This window comes from Filicampus tigris, chromosome 6, assembly GCF_054856515.1.
Source record: "Filicampus tigris isolate MCC_2025a chromosome 6, RoL_Ftig_1.0, whole genome shotgun sequence".
NCBI classification, from domain to species: Eukaryota; Metazoa; Chordata; class Actinopteri; order Syngnathiformes; family Syngnathidae; genus Filicampus; species Filicampus tigris.
In genome coordinates this window covers 10,490,563-10,510,292 of record NC_141222.1, presented here as the reverse complement: position 1 = coordinate 10,510,292, position 19,730 = coordinate 10,490,563, and the positions used below count along the sequence as shown (strand labels likewise).

Below are 19,730 nucleotides of genomic sequence, written 5' to 3'. Positions count from 1 at the left end.
ATATAAAAAGGGTTATGTAACTTCAGTGATTTAGTGGAAGAGCATTTCATTGTTCTGCCTGTTACTATACGCGGTTGGCATTGATAAATTAACCAGCAAAAAGTTACTAGAATTTTTTTTTTAAATCAAAATAAATGACATTGGGTAATTTTCCGCGTCACACCGGAAGATTTCTCACGACACACTAATGGTTGAAAATAAATCACTGATATACACCTAAGAGCCCATCTCAAAATTGCTGCTCATTGCGCCTCATTTACAAAGATGAAGCACGTCAGAGCCGAGCCGCACTTCGGCAACACGTGGGATTATGTGAAAACAGTCAATTACAAAATGCACCGTTCTCTCTGTTTTTTTTAACAGTTTGTTTATGATTATATCTTATAAATCAGCTCTGTGTTTGTATTTAAAACGCAAAATCGTTAGGGTTTTGGTGGGCTGGCCTGGAACGATTAAATGACATTTAAATTAATTCCAATATAGGGATATTTAACATAACCTATGCAAAATAATTGCGTTAAAAGCTTGGCCACAAATGAATGAAACTTGTATAAAGGCAACGCTGCTTTTACAGTAGTTTCTGTTGTCTTTTTGTTTAATTTTGTGACTTTTTTGTAATGTATATTGGATACAGTAATTGAATAAGGTTGGGAAATACTGCCGTCGATTATCAGCGGTGGTTGGCGGAACTGCATACTTTAGAAAAAGGAGGAGGAGGAGACGGAGGAGAGAAGAGAGGAAGTTCCAAAACTTTTTTCTTTTTTCGTCAGGGAAAGATTCTTGGATACGCTCCGTTAGTTTTTCAGAGGAACGGGAAACGCAGAGGAAACTTTGGAGGAATACACGCAGTTAACCTCGTCCAAAAGTGGATCCTTCTTAACTTGAGGCTCCTCACATGAAACCCGAGGCAAAAAAAAAAGTGTGTTTGCTTTAGTCCTTCACAGCCTGCGAGGACTTCAACCATCAGAGGCGATGAGATGTGAGTGAGCTATGCCTTGTGGAAATGGAGCGACTGTAACCAAGCGAAAACATGGCGTCTGCGGGACCAGCTTCTACTTATTCTCCAGCCTGCTGGTGGCCTTGTGCTGCTTGGAGCCGTGGAGCCTCGGCTCGCAGACGGCCGCCGGCAGGAGCTGCACACCCTGTCCGGCTAACTGCAGCTGCACGCCGGCGGGGCCCCAGCAGGGCTGCGTGGTCAACTGCTCCAACGTCGGCCTGGAGAGGGCCCCCGGAGTGGCAGATATCCCGCTGCTCACCACTGTGCTGTGAGTCCAATTAATCACATTACGTACAGTTTGCTGTTGTTTCAATGCGGGAATTCGCTCAGCAACATTACTGCAAAAGCCAACTTTCCAGGATAGGGGGGGCACGATCATTTTATTTCCTCAAACCACATCCAACGTGTTTGCATCATCCGCAACTCTAAGTTGATTTCTTTCCGCATATCATCATCACTATCATCACCATCATCATCATCATCATCATCATCATCATCATCATCATATTATTATTATTATTATTATTAGTTTATTAGTTTGTATTGTTGCTATCATTATTTGTAGCATATTACGATTTCACTCCACTTTCTATTTTTGCTTAGAATCTACGGTATAACAAAAATAGTTTTGCTGCTTATTAACCAATCATAAACATTAATTTAGCTACCCATGTGACGATCAACGTTTACTGTAAGTGGTTTCCTTGTGGGAAAAAACGGTTTCTTTTTCTAATTTCCCAAAATAGCGATCCGTCTAAACGTGCTGCAAGAGGTCATTGTGTGTGCTGCAGGATATTTTATATATCCAGTTTCACGTAATTAGTCCGAAATGTATTAATTCACTACAAATAATTTAACATTGTTGATCTAACTTTACTAGCGACATATAGTGATAAGCAGAAGTATAAAATGTAGTTCCACTAGATGGCAGAATATTGAATTTAACCTGTGTTGTTGAAATACAAACAACATAATAACAACATTGTGTTCAATTAAACAGGTCAAGTCAGTTTTTGAGTACACTGAGACAAGATCATCATTATTTCATTATACTTACTTTTTGTGACATTTTTGTTTGGTGGTGTGGAATGAGAGTTTTCTCATGTAAAATATTTGCCTTAGCTCAGTAAAGTTTGTGAATCATGCGCACGCAATATGTATTCTGGACTGACGGTTTTGTTGAAATTTCAATGTTTCATCAGATTGGAAATTTGTGGCCTGACACTGCATGAAATTAGAATGCACACTCTTTTCAAGTAATGTTTTTGTGGTGTGTGTGACTGAGCCCTCTATTAGAGGTCATGATGCCCAAGTCTGCATTTTTTTAGTGTGCATGAATGTGTCTTCTTGTGGTACTTCAGAGTGAAGCTAGTCACCAGAAAAGTGAAAATGGACTTTGTGGTGTGGATCAGCTTGCTGCTCTCTCGTACTGCTGCAGCAAGAACATTCTGTTCTGAGCAGACACAAGCCACATGTTGTCAATTATTTATTTCCCTCAAACCACCTACTCTCATTAAACTTGTACTTGATGCGTATATACATAGAAACTTCATTCAACAGGCATCAGAATAAGAAAAATGTAAAAGTGATTGATCGTGAACCTTTCATCACCTTGCAGTCAGGCAGCATCAAATGAAATGGTTAGTGTTCATTACTTTTTCATGTGTATGTGTAGACCTTGGTCATTCAATGCAAAATTTAAAAAATCAAATTATTAAAATGATCCATTTTGGTAATGCATGACTTGTATTAGCCAATGTACTGCATAGTTAGAAATATAAATAAAGGACTTTAATTATTAAAGGAGGGGAAATTGTTGTGCTGAAGATAGTCTCTTTAAGTGGGTAAGTGGGTTTATTTATGGCAAGTCTTCATGTACATGCAGTGATGGAAAAGAACACACTGGTCAACAGCACATTTTAATCAGAGGTGGCTTTATGTGTCCCTTAAAGTATCTATAAGTCAAGTCAAAAATATTATTATTATTATTATTATTATTTACAATAATATGTTTTATGCATCCCCACTAGTCCAAACACAGTATTCTGATTAATAGTTCATTTGTGTAATATGAATTAAGTCGCAAAATCCAATCGTTTTTATCCATCTCAGGGTGCGGCCATTTTGCCATTTGCTGTCGACTGAAAAATGACATCACAATCGCTCAGGGCTCAGGTAACGACCAAACTCAGAAAACAGGTTGAGCCGTGATTGGTTGTTACCTTGGGCCCTGATAAATAAAAAACAATATAAAATATACAAATTTGTTGACCAGTGATATTAGACCAGGGTTGTGCAAACTCGGTTCTCAAGGGCTGCTCTCCTACATGTTTTAGATGGGTCCCTCCTGCAACACACCTGCTTCAAATGAACACGATCATTTTAAGGCTTCTTCACAGCTTGCTGATGAGCTGATCATTTGAATCTGGTGTGTTGCAGGAGGGACACATCTAAAATAGGCAGCTGGACATGCCTGTATTAGACCACCATTGTTTCTTTAGTTTCTTGTTCATTTGCCTGGTCCAACTAAAGTTAAGTTTGTTGAGAAATCTAACAATGACAACAAAATAGCTCGTAAGAATTAATTTCATATCCATCCATCCATCCATTATCCAAGCCGCTTATCCTCACAAGGGTCACTGGTGTGCTGGAGCCTATCCCAGCTGTTTACGGGCAGCGGGCAGGGCACACCCTGAACTGGTTGCCAGCCAATCGCAGGGCAATTAATTTAACAGCTGATAACTATTTTCCATGCTTTTCTTGATAGTAACAAAAGTCACTTCAATTCTTACATCAGTAACTGCCCCATTGTACTGTCAAAAACAGTGCTTTTAGGTATTCCATGTTTTTGTTTTATGTCTGTTAGTCAGTCACATTTAGTGGTACCAGACATTAAATCAGGGGTGGGCAATTCCGGTATCCTGCATGTTTTATATGTCACCATGGTGCAACCCACCTGATTCAAATGATCAGGATTGTTTTTTAAAGAATGTTTTGTGTTTTAAAAAAAATATTTTTTTCTTTCTCCCAATGAATTTCATTGTGCGTCAATTATTCACAGATTTTTGCTATTTTTGGGCCAGCCTTGTCCCTATCCCAACCTGCAAACACAAAAAAAGTTCTGTCCTGAATTTTGTTTGTAATTGTAGGCTCCATGTGCATGTGTAAACCTTTAGGAATACTTTCCACGATCATGGTACAGTATAGTACAAAGCATAATATGCTTTTATTTTATAATTATTATAATTATTATTAATTATTTCCTCCTACATTCCAAAAATACACATGGTAGGTTAATTGGACACTCTAAATTGCCCCGAGGTGTGATTGTGAGTGCGAATGTTTGTTTGTCTCTGTGTGCCCTGCGATTGGCTGGCAAGCAATTCAGGGTGTCCCCCGCCTACTGCCCGTTGACAGCTGGGATAGGCTCCAGCAGTCCCGCGAACCTTGTGAGGATAAGCGGTACAGATAATGGATGGATGGGTGGATGGATTATTAGGGCTGCACGATATTGAAAAAAAAACAAGCAATAAGTGATATGGTTGTTGAATAAAGCGATATGAGTTAAGCAGCAAAATCCACGCGTTTAGCCATCTAAGGGGCCGGCCATTTTGTCACTTCTGTCGACTGAAAATTACATCATAGTTGCTCAGGGCTCAGGTAACGACCAATCACAGCTCACCTGTTTTCTGAAGCTGAGTTGGTTACAAAAGGTAGGCTAAATTTAGACTAGCTAAAAGGAGGTCTGTTGTACAGCACAGGTGGTGAAACGTGATTTTGGTGTATTTGATCAAAGTGCATGCTGAAAAATTTGGCCAGGAAAAGTCTCGTTCCATCTCACAATGGCACCCAATGGTCCAATTATTCCCAATTCTATCCGAGCAAAATCGAGCAAAATATCAAAAGAAAGAAAACTTCACCCATGCACACAGTTAGACTGTGCTTTGCGGTAGACTTGCGCTCGGAACAAAAGTGCTCTTGCACTCATCTGCATTGTCAAATCTACTGCGGTCCAGAGCACTTTGTGGGGTTGCTATGGCAACTATGCATACACACAAAGACACAAACTGTACCTCCTCCCTTCCAGATAAACGTAGCATCACAATCACCTTTGAACACATGCACGTACACACGCATGCGTGCGTGCTTTCATCCACAAATATTGAACGTATTGACCGTGTGTGAGGGAGTTTATTGCGTTACCATGGCAAGAGTCATTTATGACATCAGTCAGTGAAGTGCAGACATTCCAGGGGAAAAAGTCATGCCATCATACAATACATTGTATGAGTCTTCCAGCATTTATTTTATTTTTGATTATTACATAACACCTGCAAATCAACCGTTGAGTGTACGTTTATTAATGAGGCTGGTTGCGGTGGTAGCAATAGAACTGCTTCCAATATTTTGTCCCTGTGATGAAGCTAAATATGGTATTAGAAACACCTATCGGTATGATGTACTGCAGCTCTATATCATTGCAAACTACTGCATTAATAGCAGTCTGCCATTGTCAGCTCAAACTGAGCAGTCATATCTTTGTAAAGCCTGGATTTTTGACACAGGTCTTATTGCGATAACTCATGAGATGAGATTGTCCAATACATGTGTATAGGCACACAGGAAAGATTACTCCCGATTCCACACACACTCTAACCCCACACAGAATAACACAAACATATATTGTGCATTTCTGCTTGCTGCCCTTATTTGTGCAAGTAGAACATGATTGAGGAAAGATGGAGTCCCAAGAAAATCCATGTGTGTGAATCATTGTGGGACTAAACATCATGTGACTCATCTTTACACTGCATGAAAAATCAATGCACCACTAAAAAGAAGGAGGAACGCAAGGGAGGGATTCTTGGGCTGAAAATAACAATTATTTTAATAGCGTATTTTCCGGACTATAATTACAAGTACAAGTCGCACCAGCCATAAAATGCATAATAAAGGAGAAAAAAACATATCTAAGTCGCACTGGAGTATAAATTGCATTTTTGGAGGAAATATATTTGCTAAAATCCAACACCAAGAACAGACATGTCATTTAAAATTTAAATGACGAACAAGAAGCCAAGTTGTCTCGATTGCGTAACGCTAATAAATGCGTCCATATAAATCAAAATAATACATTTGCGCGCTTAGTACACATCATTTCCACCGAGCTACGAGGGTAACATTTAGCTAACATTCATACATGTAGCATTACAATAAAGTTACGGTAAGATAACTTTAAACTCACCAAAACGGTTGTAGATCGATTAAATAAGTCTTTTATTTAACGCCGACCATGTAGAATGTTTCCAAGTCTCCAATAGTATTTATGTATTCGGTCGTAATTATCTCTGTTTGTCTTCTCCGCTCTCCGCTCCGTACGTGTATGACTGATGCAAGACCACAGCCAGAGGCACGGCAAGTGTCTTAAAGGAACAGTACACTATTTTGTATAGATGTATTGATAGACAGTCAAATTGTCTTTTTATCTTACTGTTTTAATTACTTATTTAACAAAATATTCGATTTTAACCGTTTAAATTATTCATGCATTTTAATAGCTTTTAGGATTTATCTTTGTTTCTTTATGTGGGTTACAATAACATGTGAATGACATACAGATAATAATATGTTAATAATTTCACACATAAGTCGCTTCAGAGTATAAATCGCACCCCCAAACTATGAAAAAAAAGAGCGATTTATAGTCCGGAAAATACGGTAATCACTTAATCTGTCGCTTACTGTTTGGATTAATTAGTCCCCCGAGGAATCCGCGATTGCGGAATTTACTGCTGATTTAAAAGTTCTCTGCAGAAATCAAAGCAGTTCGCGGAATATAGGGTGAGGTGCAGAATATTTTATGCATTACATGTAGTTTACATCTTGACAGCTCAATGTTGCAGTCAGATAGATGTGATCTCATGCTATGTTTACTCTGCAGGGCAGACGCCCAATTTGAATATTTTGTCAAATTCGAACTGTTTTTGTACTAGTTCACATTACAAAAACAAATACGACCTCTAATGTGAATGTAAATGTGGTTCTGCGTGTAGGGACCCCTCTTTTTATCATCCCGTATCTACAGAGGAGCTATGCGGGAGGAGGTAGAAATATTTGGGGGAAATGTAGCGAGGCTTTTGGATCACCTCATTTTATGGCGCTGTCTACTAAAGATGATATCACGTCGAGAGTAATAAATGAACCGTCTGCATGGCTGCATTACTACTATTTGCATTATGTTTACAATATCCAGGTCAAGTGGATAATTTACACTTTGTTTAAGTCCTTGCTTAAATATAACTTGTTCTGCCTCAAACCCATAATTTGGTGAAATGTTTTGCACTTTATAAGTAATGCAAATAAATCAAAAGGGACAAAGTGAATATTGATGTTGATTACTTTATAACTACAATGTTTCAATGTTTTGGTTTTATAAATGATTTCCTAAAACTATTCCTATTTTATTATTACATTAAAGCAACACTGTCATATGTCAGTTTTTGTTGATTATGGCGTCGCCATGTGGACAAAAGCGTTAGTGTTAACCACATTTCCCATGCGCGCCAGAATGCAGTGTCGTGAAATCCTGAGCTCTCGCTGGCCTGCGAGTTGGACTGAATTACATTTCTATTTCCAGTGGCTGTGTGAAAGATGAATAGCGATGAGGTAATGAATCTAATTTTGTTCAAACAATACTTTTAGTTTTTTGTTTGTTTTGGGGCTTCTGCCGTGACACCAGTAAAGTAGCGTGTTGACGTTCGAATCGACTTCCGTCTTTTTAGCGAATGGAGGAAGTGAGTATGCCGTAAAGCAATTCAGGACATTTGTATTTTTATTGTGTGCCAGGGTTGCTTCCATCCTCCTCAAAGTTGCTTAGTGCCAGTAAAAACGATACAGACCCCCCAGGGCATGACTAAAGTCCCATTCAACTACTTGTAAGTCAATGTTTCATCAAAAGAGTTGTGATTTTTTTTTTATTAAGGTCGATTTCCTGCCCAGTGCTGTTTTAATTTGCTTCATAACTGGTCATTTTAGTTTTTTTTTTTTTTTGTTGTTTTTTTTTTTTTTTTATGAATGCAGAAAAACTAACTTTCAAGCCGCAGAATCGAGAATCAATGCTTTTTCTCTGCAGATTCCAGGGGGAACTAATTAATTATTGAATCAGATTTAAAAACACATTTTAATTTCCATCCTTTTAATCCGAACCATATTATTTCAGTTTTACAGTGAAGCACAAACATAAATTGGTTTTGATTCAGTTACTGGTTCGTTGTTTCAAATTAATGGGCTGGCTCACTCACCTGTTTGAACGCAGCGAATTATAGGGCAGTAAAGTTCGGCCACAACCGACCCCTCTGCATCGCAAGTGCGTCAGCCGTCACAACACCTGCGTGTCCAATGAAGTCACCATACGTGTTTGCAACACTATTAAGCATTGAAGATATCCATCTTTTTGGAAGACACAAATTTGGTAACGCCTCTTGCACTTCAAAAGAGCTGTCAATGGTTATTGTGAGAAAAAAAGTTGCTGATTGTGTGCTTTAGAAATTGGTGTTGTAGTGCCGATTTGAGTTGGAAACTTTGACCAATAGCATCTCTAAGGGAACTAGGCAGATACTCTAATTTGGTGATCATATATCTGCTTCCTATTTCACCTGAAAGCAAACATTTTCATGACATAATTAGGTCCTGGCTCCTGGCAAGACTCTCTCTCCTTCTCTGATGCAGAAGTACACTCTTGAGGTTGGAGCCGCTCTTGAGCGATGTCTGCGCTCAACACTGGTGGTCAATAATGTTATTGCAACTTAAAACTGCTCATCTGCAGTAAACATTTTTATCTTCAAAAATTAATCGAGGCCCACTCCGTGTTTGGGCATCGGCCACATGCCACCAGTTGCCTATACTGTAGATACCTGTAGATAGATGGATGGATGGATGGATGGATGGATGGATGGATGGGTGGGTGGGGTTGGATGGATGGATGGATCGATAGATAGATACAGTAGATTTATAGGCACCTTTCAGGGCATACAATTCACGGTACAAAATTGTTAAAAGAAAACAAGCAGTACAATAAAAACAGAACCTAAAATATCAATTAAAATGGCAAATGATATGGGCAACGTTAAACTAAATAGCCAGTCCGTAATAGGCTTGTTTTGATTCTGGATTTGAAGAGGGCTATATTTGTGCAGCAATAAAAAAGTTACTTTTTTCTTGAAATATGTCAATTTTGCTGTGCTATAACAATCTCATTTGATGTTACGTAGCATAGTTTCAACATGAAATCACATCCACATTATGTTCTTATGTCATACGCTCCCTGCCAAAATTCATAATCTTTATTTATCCAAACAATATGGAGCATGACTTACATTTCCAGATGCTTTTCAGCAGCCCGCGACTCTAATGAGACAAGCGGCTCAGAGGCAGGATGGACACATTTTTTTCCGCCTTCTTCTGGATCTATTTGGGCCCACTTGGCTCCAAGGCAAGTTGAGTGAAATGCCGTGAAATAGGGAAAAAACAAATATTTTATCCATGTATTTATTTGGATGCTGACCAAAATGTAATGGGTCTGACAAAAACTCCACCCTTTCACAAATTTTCATGGAATTCTATGTTTTGTGGTGTAACAACAAGTAAACAAACACACTTTCAGATTTTATTGAGTTAAAACAAAATCAACCAAAAAACACAGGACATGCAGTATGTTGTCAGTTTTATAGCAACACTGTGTCATGTCAGTTTTTGTTGATTATGGGGGCGCTATTTGTTACATAACATGCATTACAATAATCTCAGGAACAAAACTGTCACAAAAAGTCTGAATACTAAAACAATGAAGATTTACTCACAAATGGACTTACTCAGAGTGAAGCCTGGGCCAGTTTAATTGAACACCAAGCGGATATACTCACAAGAAGCCATGACAGTTTTTCGTACCTTTCGCCAACTAATGGAAGAAGATTGAATTGTTCTGACTGTCAATATACATTGCTGGCTTGGATATACTGTACAGGTATAAATGACCAAAGATATATTTGTTATGAATCATTAATACTTGGGTGAATTAAGTGCAATTGTATAATTTCCTGTGGCACCTCTGATGATCTCTCATGGCACACTAGCATGCTATATGGCACCCTGGTTGGGAATCAATGCAGTATAGTATTTTGTACATCCATTTGCCGATAATGGGAACTGAATGACTGTCGCATCACACAAGACAGATCCTGTTAGTAAAGCCAAGGATGAGATTGCAAAAAAGGCCCTTGCTATGTTCTCATGTATTTCAAGTGCCTGATCATATTGGTTAGTTTTCTTTTTCTGTTAGCCTTTGCTGTTTTGCATCATTTTAATGTACTTGGATGTTTATTAGATGTCTTTGAAGCATATAAATGTACCGTATTTTCTGGATTAGCCGCACCTTTATATAAGACGCACCCACTCAATTTAAAAAAAAAAGAAAATGAAAAAAATGATATATAAACTGCACTGGATTATAATCCGCACCTATCAATGTTGAAAAATTTGATAAGTACTGCATTTACAGAACGATTTTAAACTGTAAATGTACCTGAACAGATTCTCTCCTAACAGTGCCTTTTAACACGGCAGCAACTTTGCTGATTAAAACGGAACAGGACCAAGAGAAAATAACCTGTACTTTTCTTCATTTCATTTCCCGCTGCCGCCTCCAACATCTCACCATAGATTCATTGACGCTAAACTTGCGTGCAGCAACGCAGTTTCCTTCCTGGACTTCAATGGCCTTCAACTTAAAACTTGCATCAACTTCTTTGTGCCGGTTCTATAATGAAGGGGCGAGGATTTGAAAATAATATAATGTTTGTAATTTGTCTTCCGTGTTCTAAAGAAAAAGTAGCGTATTTTTTTTTTGCATTGATTTTTTTCTTAGTTTTGATTCTAATTACGGTTAGAGCGCCTCTAGCGGTGGAAGAAAAATCCATGGAATATCCGCGCCTTTATATAAGCCGCATGTTTCAAAACCTAGGAAAAAAGTAGCGTTTTATAATCCGGGAAAATACGGTAACCTAAATTCTGTCAATAAATTTCAGATTCTTGTTGTTGAGTGAGAAATTAGTTTTTAAATTTGTATGAAATAGTAATTTGATAGTTATACCCTGTAATGAAAAAAGGAAGTTAATGTTGGATCATCTTCATATTTTCATGTTGACAAACAAAAAGTAACTGTACAGAATTGGTTGACATAAAGTCAACATATATTTTTGTAGGACAGGACAGTGATGAAATCAGATCTCATTACCGTATGCTGTTTAAAGTTGTAAGGAGTGTTTGCCAGAAGCACTGTGCGCCTAAACAAATGTTCTCATATAGTGCTTTATTACATCGGCACAGCCTGACACAGTTGCATTTACCAGAAACAGCGTCCAATGAGCACATGACTGCGGAGCTGTTTTTTCATTCTTCCTGCACGCGTTGACGACATGGTCATTTTGTGTGTGTGTGTTTGTGTATGTGCATGCGCGCGTGTAAGGCTTTATTTGAGTGAGTGTGTTAAACCGCTGCACACAGCTGCCCAATGTCTTCCAGCTGGATACCAGACAACGCAGACAGCAGCAGCTGGAAAAATGGACAGAATGTTCCGGAGGAGCGGAGAGTCTTTGCGACCCAACCAGGCTGTTGAATTAAACATTAAGACGTTTTAGACCAAACGTCTTCAATCACCGTCCTCCCCATGCAGACTTGTCCTCTAGAACTCAAAACATAATCCTCACTTGGAAATTGTGCGGGGCTGAGAGGCCCCCCCCCCCCCCCCAAAAAAAAAGACACTAAAGTCTATAAGGCTCACAGAATATTTTAGCTCTCCCCAGATAGCATGCAGATATGCTTGACGCTGTGGGCAATGCCATTAAAGGAACGGGATTGGCAGATATGGTTCTTTGAAATGTTACCATGGCAGCGTTCATCACCACATATTTGCGTATGATAGGCTTTCTCTTTTCGATGTCACTTTTGCCTCATCAATCCAGTTCAGGCATGTGAGATGGAGCCTATCACAGCTGACTTGAGCAAATGGCAGTGCACACACTTGACTGGTCACGATAGCTGATTACAGGACACATCATCTATAGATTTACAGCAATTCACACTGTGAGGCAAACGCGCTAACCGCTAGCTCAGTGTGCTGCAGTCATGCTGTTTGTTATGGTGGATACATTTTTTGAAAATGGTGGTTTAATCCCTACCACATGCTTTTAAGATAGTTCTCAAAATAAAATGCCAGGTGTGCTAATTTGTCACTCGCAGTTGAAGTTTACTGTCAAACTGACACACTCTGTAAAATAAAATAAAATTATTGATTTTATATTTGAACACCAAATTGTTGAAGCAAACTCTGTTATTGAATTAAAATGTACGGTGAACATTTAATTGCCAGTTGTTATTCATGATTGAAATGGACCAAAAGACTTGTATAAAGCCGAAGTCAACCCAAACATATTTTTTTTCAAGAATATGCTCTATGCAGGTCAAATTGAAACAAGGCATTCTGATAAATATTGCGTTTTTGGAATAAGAGTTAATCCACCCGTTTTTATCCATCTGAGGGGGCGGCCATTTTGCCACTTCTGTCGACTGAAAATGACACCACAGTTGCTCAGGGCTCAGAGAATGACCAATCACGGCTCACCTGTTTTCTGAAGTTGAGCCATGATTTTGTATGATTCACCATACAACTCTTACAATAACATTATATTATGCATATTAACCCGATTAAACACCTCCGGATGGAGACGTGGTGTACAAGTAGAGGAGTTCTTGTCCTTGACATGCTAGCGCCAGTAAGCCATTTCCAACCCTTGGCATCGCACTCAAGTTAAAATCAAGCAAGTAAAATATGAATGGACTATGGCAATAATGAGTCCGCTAAAAAGACTAAGTAGTCCTATGACGGTTGGTCAACACTAATGCATGCACTGCAAGGGACAATTAGTTCACTACACTTACATTATATGAAGATTGAATAAAGGCTAATGTATGTGTATGAACAATGCTGCTTTGGGGTAGCACCTAATACAAATAAGCATTTACAATGCACTGGTGGAGGAGAAACTGCACATTACTCGACATAACGATGTACATAAAAACAGTTAACTCTTTTTTTAATAGGTTTAAAATAAAATGAATAATTATCAATACTGACTAATTATCAATACTGACTGTTATGAAATACTTAGATTGTGACAGTTTTTCAGTCATATCGCCCAGCCCTAGGTATGAAAGATGACCTCAAAAATGACAGCATTCAATACTGTATGCCCTCATTAGTCATCCTCTGGATCTCCTTCACACTTTTACTCTTCACTCCTAACTCCAACATCTTTGAATGTCACATTCATTAAATGCCCTGAAGCAGCAGGGACAGGGAAAAACAAGGAGGGCAGAAAGAAAGGGTGAGGCAGCAGCAGAGGGAAGGATGGATGAAAGCGACCACAGAGCAGTCTGTGTTTAGTGGGTTAGTGGAGCGCTGGTCTCCAGTCTTGGAGACTTTGACCACTCCGCCACCCCGATGCAGAAAATCTGATCTCTTGTACGACCAGACCTGCTGCACATATTCAAGACTGCGGCTTTCTTCTATTTAGTCTCTGTCATTTAAATTCCCATTAGGAGAATTCTTCTACTTTCTGTGGACATGTATCTTTTCCACTATTCATATTCTTTTCCTGTGAGTGTGTGGTGTGTGTGTGGGCGTGCGTGGGCGTGCGTGTGTGTGTGTGTGTGTGTGTGTGTGTGTGTCAGCGCTCCCATCCACCAGCTCAGAATAAGTGGCACCAGACAGGCCTTATAAGGAGTGGTTAGATCATTGGCCACACCGTTAGTAAAACAGAACCATATGTGTGCCGTGGGTGTTTGTGAGCAGCACTATAGCTGGAGTGTTTGAGTGAGTAGCCTTTGCTGTGTGCGCGGGTCTAATTAACAGCACGTGTGAGCAAAGGTAGCAGCGAGAACAGGAGCCTGTTGCTAATAGACATGGTGATGGTCATGTTATATGGCTATGACAAACGCCCTCTCTCCCTTTATGTCTCATCCAAGCAGTCTTCCCACTAACAGAAGGTGAGAAAGAACGTTTAGATTCCAACGCATACACCTGCTGTGGAGAGAGTTACATAAGGCGAGGTGTCAGCCTAATGTGCAAAGCGTCAGCTCGTAGATCAAGCGTCTTTCTGCTCCCTTGTTTTATCTGCTGATGACTTTAGCAGCGGAGAAGGCTCTCTAGCTCTCCATCTTTCTTACACAGCTAGTCTGGAATGTACAGATGTTTCCTTTTGGGAATGGGCGTCCTGCTCGGTTCACACACACTAGAAAGAGAGTTAGCAAGGGGTGCGTTCCCATACACTCAAACTCTCATTTGCAGTTTTTTTTTTAATACCCCCTGAGGTGATATTAGTGTCTACTGTGCACATAATGAGGGTGGAACATGTTAGCCACAAAATGCCCTTTATTAGTTAATTGTGTAGCTTGAAGCCAGCAGCAATCTGTTGTCTTGCATTCACACTCTGTGTCCTCTCACAACCTTGAGCTCGATCCATTCTTTCCCCTTTGTTTCACCGACCTCACGTGCAGTTCAGGCTTTACTGTGAAGCCCCAAACAAGCTGAAGTCACTCAACTGTGTTCCACACTGGACCTCTTGTTTGTGTTGGCAAAGGTTCGGCTCTTCTCACTTCCTTTGTCACGATTAATCTACCACGAGAACGAACACCAGCCCGGGTTTGTGCGTTGACATTGTAGCACAATTTGGTAAAGTGCGAAGGCGCTGTTTTGTGTTTAGAGCGCAAAATATTAATTAAAATGACATCAGTGTAACAAGTGCTAGTGTAGAATAAGCCATAAGATAAATATATAATGGGAAAAACTAGGGATGTAACGATTCACTCAAGCCCCAATTCGATTTGATTTTCGATTTTCAGTTCCCGAGTTTCGATTCGATTTAATTTTTAAAAAATTGCTACCATGATGTCTCTGTGCACTAGTGTGGTTTTGCAGCCATCCACAAACGCAATACGCAATGTTTGCCGCAAGCATAATTTGGGCTACACATTCAAAATGTGCTATGTATCTGGAATGAAAAAAAAAAACGTTTCAAGACATAATTTTCTAGATGAATTTAATCAACTCGGTTTTCGATTAATCGGATCGATTCATTGGGCGAATCGATTTAAAATCGATTTTTGATTAATCTTTACATTCCTAGGAAAAACTATTGAAGGGATGACCAACTGTCAAAGTCTTTTTGATTATGGCAGCACGATGCCCATTGAGAGTGGTAGTTTGTTTCATAAAGAGCTTCATAGTCTGTTTGTTGTCAAATTTGAATGAAATGGAGCCACTACAGTATTATTTTACAAGAAATATTCTACTAGTACGGAGATTATCTGCAGATCAAACGGATGGTCACTGAGGTGAAAAAGTGTATTGAGATTGCACTGAAGAGGAAAAAAACAGTGACAAGAGAATGTCAAAATTCCCACACAAATGAAACATGGACAAGCAGCTGCTGTCTCTCTCGAGGCTTGCCATACATTCATCGATTAATACTGAATATTTGTCCAAAGAAACACATTCATACACATCTTGTTGATGATCAAACCAAGCCAGAAAAGGCTATTTCAGGATATGTGTTTCCTTCTCAGGACAGACACCAACTTTTGTACAGTCACTTGAGATCAGGGGTGTCAAACAGTGGTATTATGACAGTGAAACCACATAAATGTATAATCGCTAGGGATGTATAATCGCAGTTCTTCCAGGAGGAACTCGAGGCGTTCCAGGCCATCTGGGGGACATAGTCTTTCCAGCGTGTCCTGGGTCGTTCCCAGGGCCTCCTCTTGGTGGGATGTGCCCGGACCGCCTCACCAGGGAAGCGTTCATAAGGTATCCTAAGCAGATACCCGAGCCACCTCATCTGGCTCCTCTCAATGCGGAAGAACAGTGGCTCGACTCTAAGCCCCTCCCGGTTGACCAAGCTTTTCACCCTATCTCTAAGGGAGAACCCCCCGGAGGAAACTGGTTTTCGCCACTTGTATCCGGGATCTCGTTCATTCAGTTATGACTCACAGCTCATGACCATGTGTGAGGGTAGGAACATAGATCATCCGGTAAATCTTCACCACGATAGACCGATCCAAAGTCCGCATCACTGCAGATGCTGCATCAATCTGCCTGTCGATCTCCCGTTCCAATCTTCCCTCTTTAGTGAACAAGACCCCAAGATAATTGAACTCCTCCACCTCTGGCAAACTATCATCCCCAACTTGGAGAGGGCACTCTACGCTTTTCCAACTGAGGACCGATATCTCTAACACAACTTCTTAAAGTATTTTGTCACTTTCTTGTGTCATTGCCAATGCGAAGATACCAATTCAACAAATTGAATTTCAGATAAACCCCAAATGAGATCAGGGTATGAAACGTTTTTACCTTAATGGTGAGTGAGGAGACTGCTCACTGATGCGCACTTAAGCAGTTAGAGGTTTGGCAGCATCGCGCAGGCACACCTATCAGTCTCCAAACCAAGACCGAACCAAGATCCATGTCTGCCATAGGGCAATAGCTTCTTCTTTTTGATCTTTCATTTCCATGCGCTGCAGTCCTCATTCATATTCAGAAGATGGTGTATGTACATCTTAGAACGTATACATTATGTCTGCTTGTTTCATGTATATGGGACTTACATTATAGTGAAATTGATGTTTTGTTCCACAGAGACCTTTCCAAAAATCACATCTCCTCTCTTGATACAACTCTGCTAAATCGACTCCCTGGTCTTCGAGAGCTGTGAGTACAGACATTTTATTTTTGTGTCAGTGATGTCATCTGTGCACCATTCGGTCAATCACGTAGCTCTCCATTTTGCAGATATCTACAAGGTAACAGGATTGTAATTCTGCCCAGAGGAGTATTCTGCTGTGGGCCTTTGTCAGTCCTGTGAGTACAATGTCAAGTGATCATATAGACAAAATTAACAATAATGCAGGGACATCCACTTGTGCCTACAACTTCTATGAAAAAGAAAGATATATTATAATATTGGCCGTCCTACTTAAGGTGCAGCTTTACTTTAAGTGGACTTACAAGCACCAAACCCGCTGTGCATAATGTGTTGTAACAGGCCTGCAAATAAGGCAATGAGCGAAAATAGCTTTGGCCCATGCAGCTCAATCTGCCAGCATTAAAATGCAAGCCTTTGGGAATTTTTTGAAAGAATAATAAAATTTCACCCCGTTGAAGAGAAACAAGCGAAGGTCTCCCACTGATTAATTACAACAACTACATTCAGTGTAATCTTGAGTTTCATCCACTGTTCTTTGTTTTTATTTGCTTCCGTGTCCATCAAAATGAGTCTTCACGTGAAACCTGTCCGTGGCGCAAAAAAAAAAAAAAAATTCTCACAAATGATAAAGCACCATTGCAAACAAATTAAACCATGATTAAGTTAAACTAGAGCTTACTCCTTCTGGCTCGCTGTACCCCTCTCCATCTTCCATCTCTTCTTCCATTCATTAGCTTATTTTCTCCACTTCTTTAGTTCTTCCACCAGTTTGAAAAAGGTTTTGTATGAATGTGTGTGATGAGGGAGGACTCTGATGGTTTCCATCAGCTCCGTCCAAAACCACCACAACAACGGCCCCATTATATAGCTGAGTGAAAGGGTGGAAAGAAGCATGAGCTTTGAGCAAGGACGGCTAAGAGGAGGGAAATAAATGTTTCCTGCATGAATAGAATGGACTTAGTACAGCATGCATACACGTAACTGTGTTTGTAGCTAATTACATAGCTAAAAGCATTTTGTCCAGAAATATATCAGCATGAACCCTATGGCATTTAATTGTTATTATTTCATGATTGATATTTAGTTCAATTCAAATTAAACTCAGGGGTTACTGCTGGTTGAGCAGTTGTCCACCAGTCGTGCATACAACTTTGGTTGGATCACATTTAAAGGTGATGTGTAACAGTTCTTGAGATGTCAACATGGGCCAAAAATTGCATCTTTCTTCGATTTTGATAAAGTTGTGAATTATGTATTTCCTCTTACAATTCAATGTGATTCAAATGTGTCTGAGGTATCTGTGACTGATTCAAAGATCATGATGGACGAAAAGACAAATAACAAAAGGTTAAGAAAAAACATTACAGGCATCAGAAGCAGGATCTTTTGCACCGTAGCAACAGCAAGCCAGAAACAAAAACACGACTGAATGTAGGGTGTTCTTGGTGAAGCTGGAGTTGCCATGTACATACTGTATATAAACAGGCTGATTTGTATTTAGCAGAGCTGGGCACTTGACCCTTTTTTGCCCGTCCGGCCGCGACCCTTGACCTGGGTACCCTTCTGGGGTATTGTCGGCCCCCGCCCCGTTCCGACCTCCGCACAACCCCCCCCCCCCCCCCAAAAAAAATAAATAAAAATACGTGCACGATGCCTCCGCGGGAGAGATGCTAACGGAAGAGGTTTATTTAAAGACTATTAGCTGGCTAACTTCCTATTCAAACTGTGGACACGCTTCAAACGTGCCACTTGCTCACGTACTTACCCACATACTTAGTGTATGGACCTACTTTTCCAGGCGTAGGTATTCGCACTTTGATTTCCTCAGTGCACCGCAACATGCGCGGAGTGATATAATTTCAAGTGTTATCAGCGATTCAACACGTCTGTGAATGAATGCCGTTTACGCAATAAAAAGAAGCTGAGCTCTGAGACTTCTCCAAGTTATTAAGTTGTGAAAGACACAACAACACTTACTTACTTCCATTGCGAGCCATGGGGTTGGTTTTGTCGTATTATATAATTATTTGGGTCCAACAGACGACAAGTCTGCAAGCATTCAACAAGTTACCAGTACCTATTTTCCACACTCCCCTCCTTCACACTTCCCTGCCTTCAAAATAAAAGCATGGCAGCAAACCACTGCACAGCAGGTTTGCTGCGGCGTATATCCGGAAGTAGGGAAGTGCATGATGTGCCAGTGTCATACTTGAGTGCTGCGCGCAGCTTGAATTTACTCCCGGACGCAAGTTGTTTTGAAAGAAGCCTAAAAAGAAGCCTTTTCACCGAGAGACTTTGAGAGAATTTGGCCGCCTCGCGAGCACGTCACACGCATGAGGGCCGATTAGTGGGTTGGACTAAAATCCACTTCCGGCCATGCTTAGTCCAGCCATTTTTTAAAATTTGTCACTCCCCACCCCTCCGCCCCCAAAATGGGCATCCGGCCGGGCCGGAGGGTCCGACCGGTCCGGCCCAGGGACGGACTGCCCAGCTCTGGTATTTAGCAATCATCTGCTGGCATACCTGCTCGTGCTCCATTTGTTTATATGGACTGGATTGGATTATGTTTAACTTTTATTGGAGCTGAGTCTGAAAAATTCTGCCATGACATGCCATAATAATTCTTAGCTTGAAATGCATAAACGCCAGCAGGCACTACAAGCGGCAGCAGCCTTATAAATTAACCCATCAAGGCCTAAAGGGCCCGGCGAAACATCCCCCTACAACTAAGGGCGACTTTCGAATCACCCTCTAAAACCTGATGTTTTCCCAGAAATTCAACACCTACAAAATAATTATTATCTCAGTCAGCCTCTGTAGATTGAAACAATTCCAAAAAGAATTTTGAGAGCTTAGACATGTGGCTTTCACACAGGCCTGAGTTTATTATTATTTACTGTTTGAATCAAAAACGT

At 40.2% G+C, this 19,730-nt stretch overlaps 1 protein-coding gene across 1 annotated transcript in view; it reads left to right on the top strand.

The window, feature by feature from the left end:
- The first annotated feature begins 680 nt into the window (after positions 1-680).
- The window catches only part of pkd1a (polycystic kidney disease 1a), a 72,553-nt gene continuing 53,503 nt past the window's right edge, over positions 681-19,730 (top strand). The window contains exons 1-3 of the mRNA XM_086034696.1: positions 681-1,265; positions 16,749-16,820; positions 16,902-16,970. Of these exons, the coding sequence (XP_085890822.1) occupies positions 991-1,265; positions 16,749-16,820; positions 16,902-16,970 (416 nt within the window). The 5' untranslated portion in view covers positions 681-990. The remainder of the gene's footprint in view (positions 1,266-16,748; positions 16,821-16,901; positions 16,971-19,730) is intronic.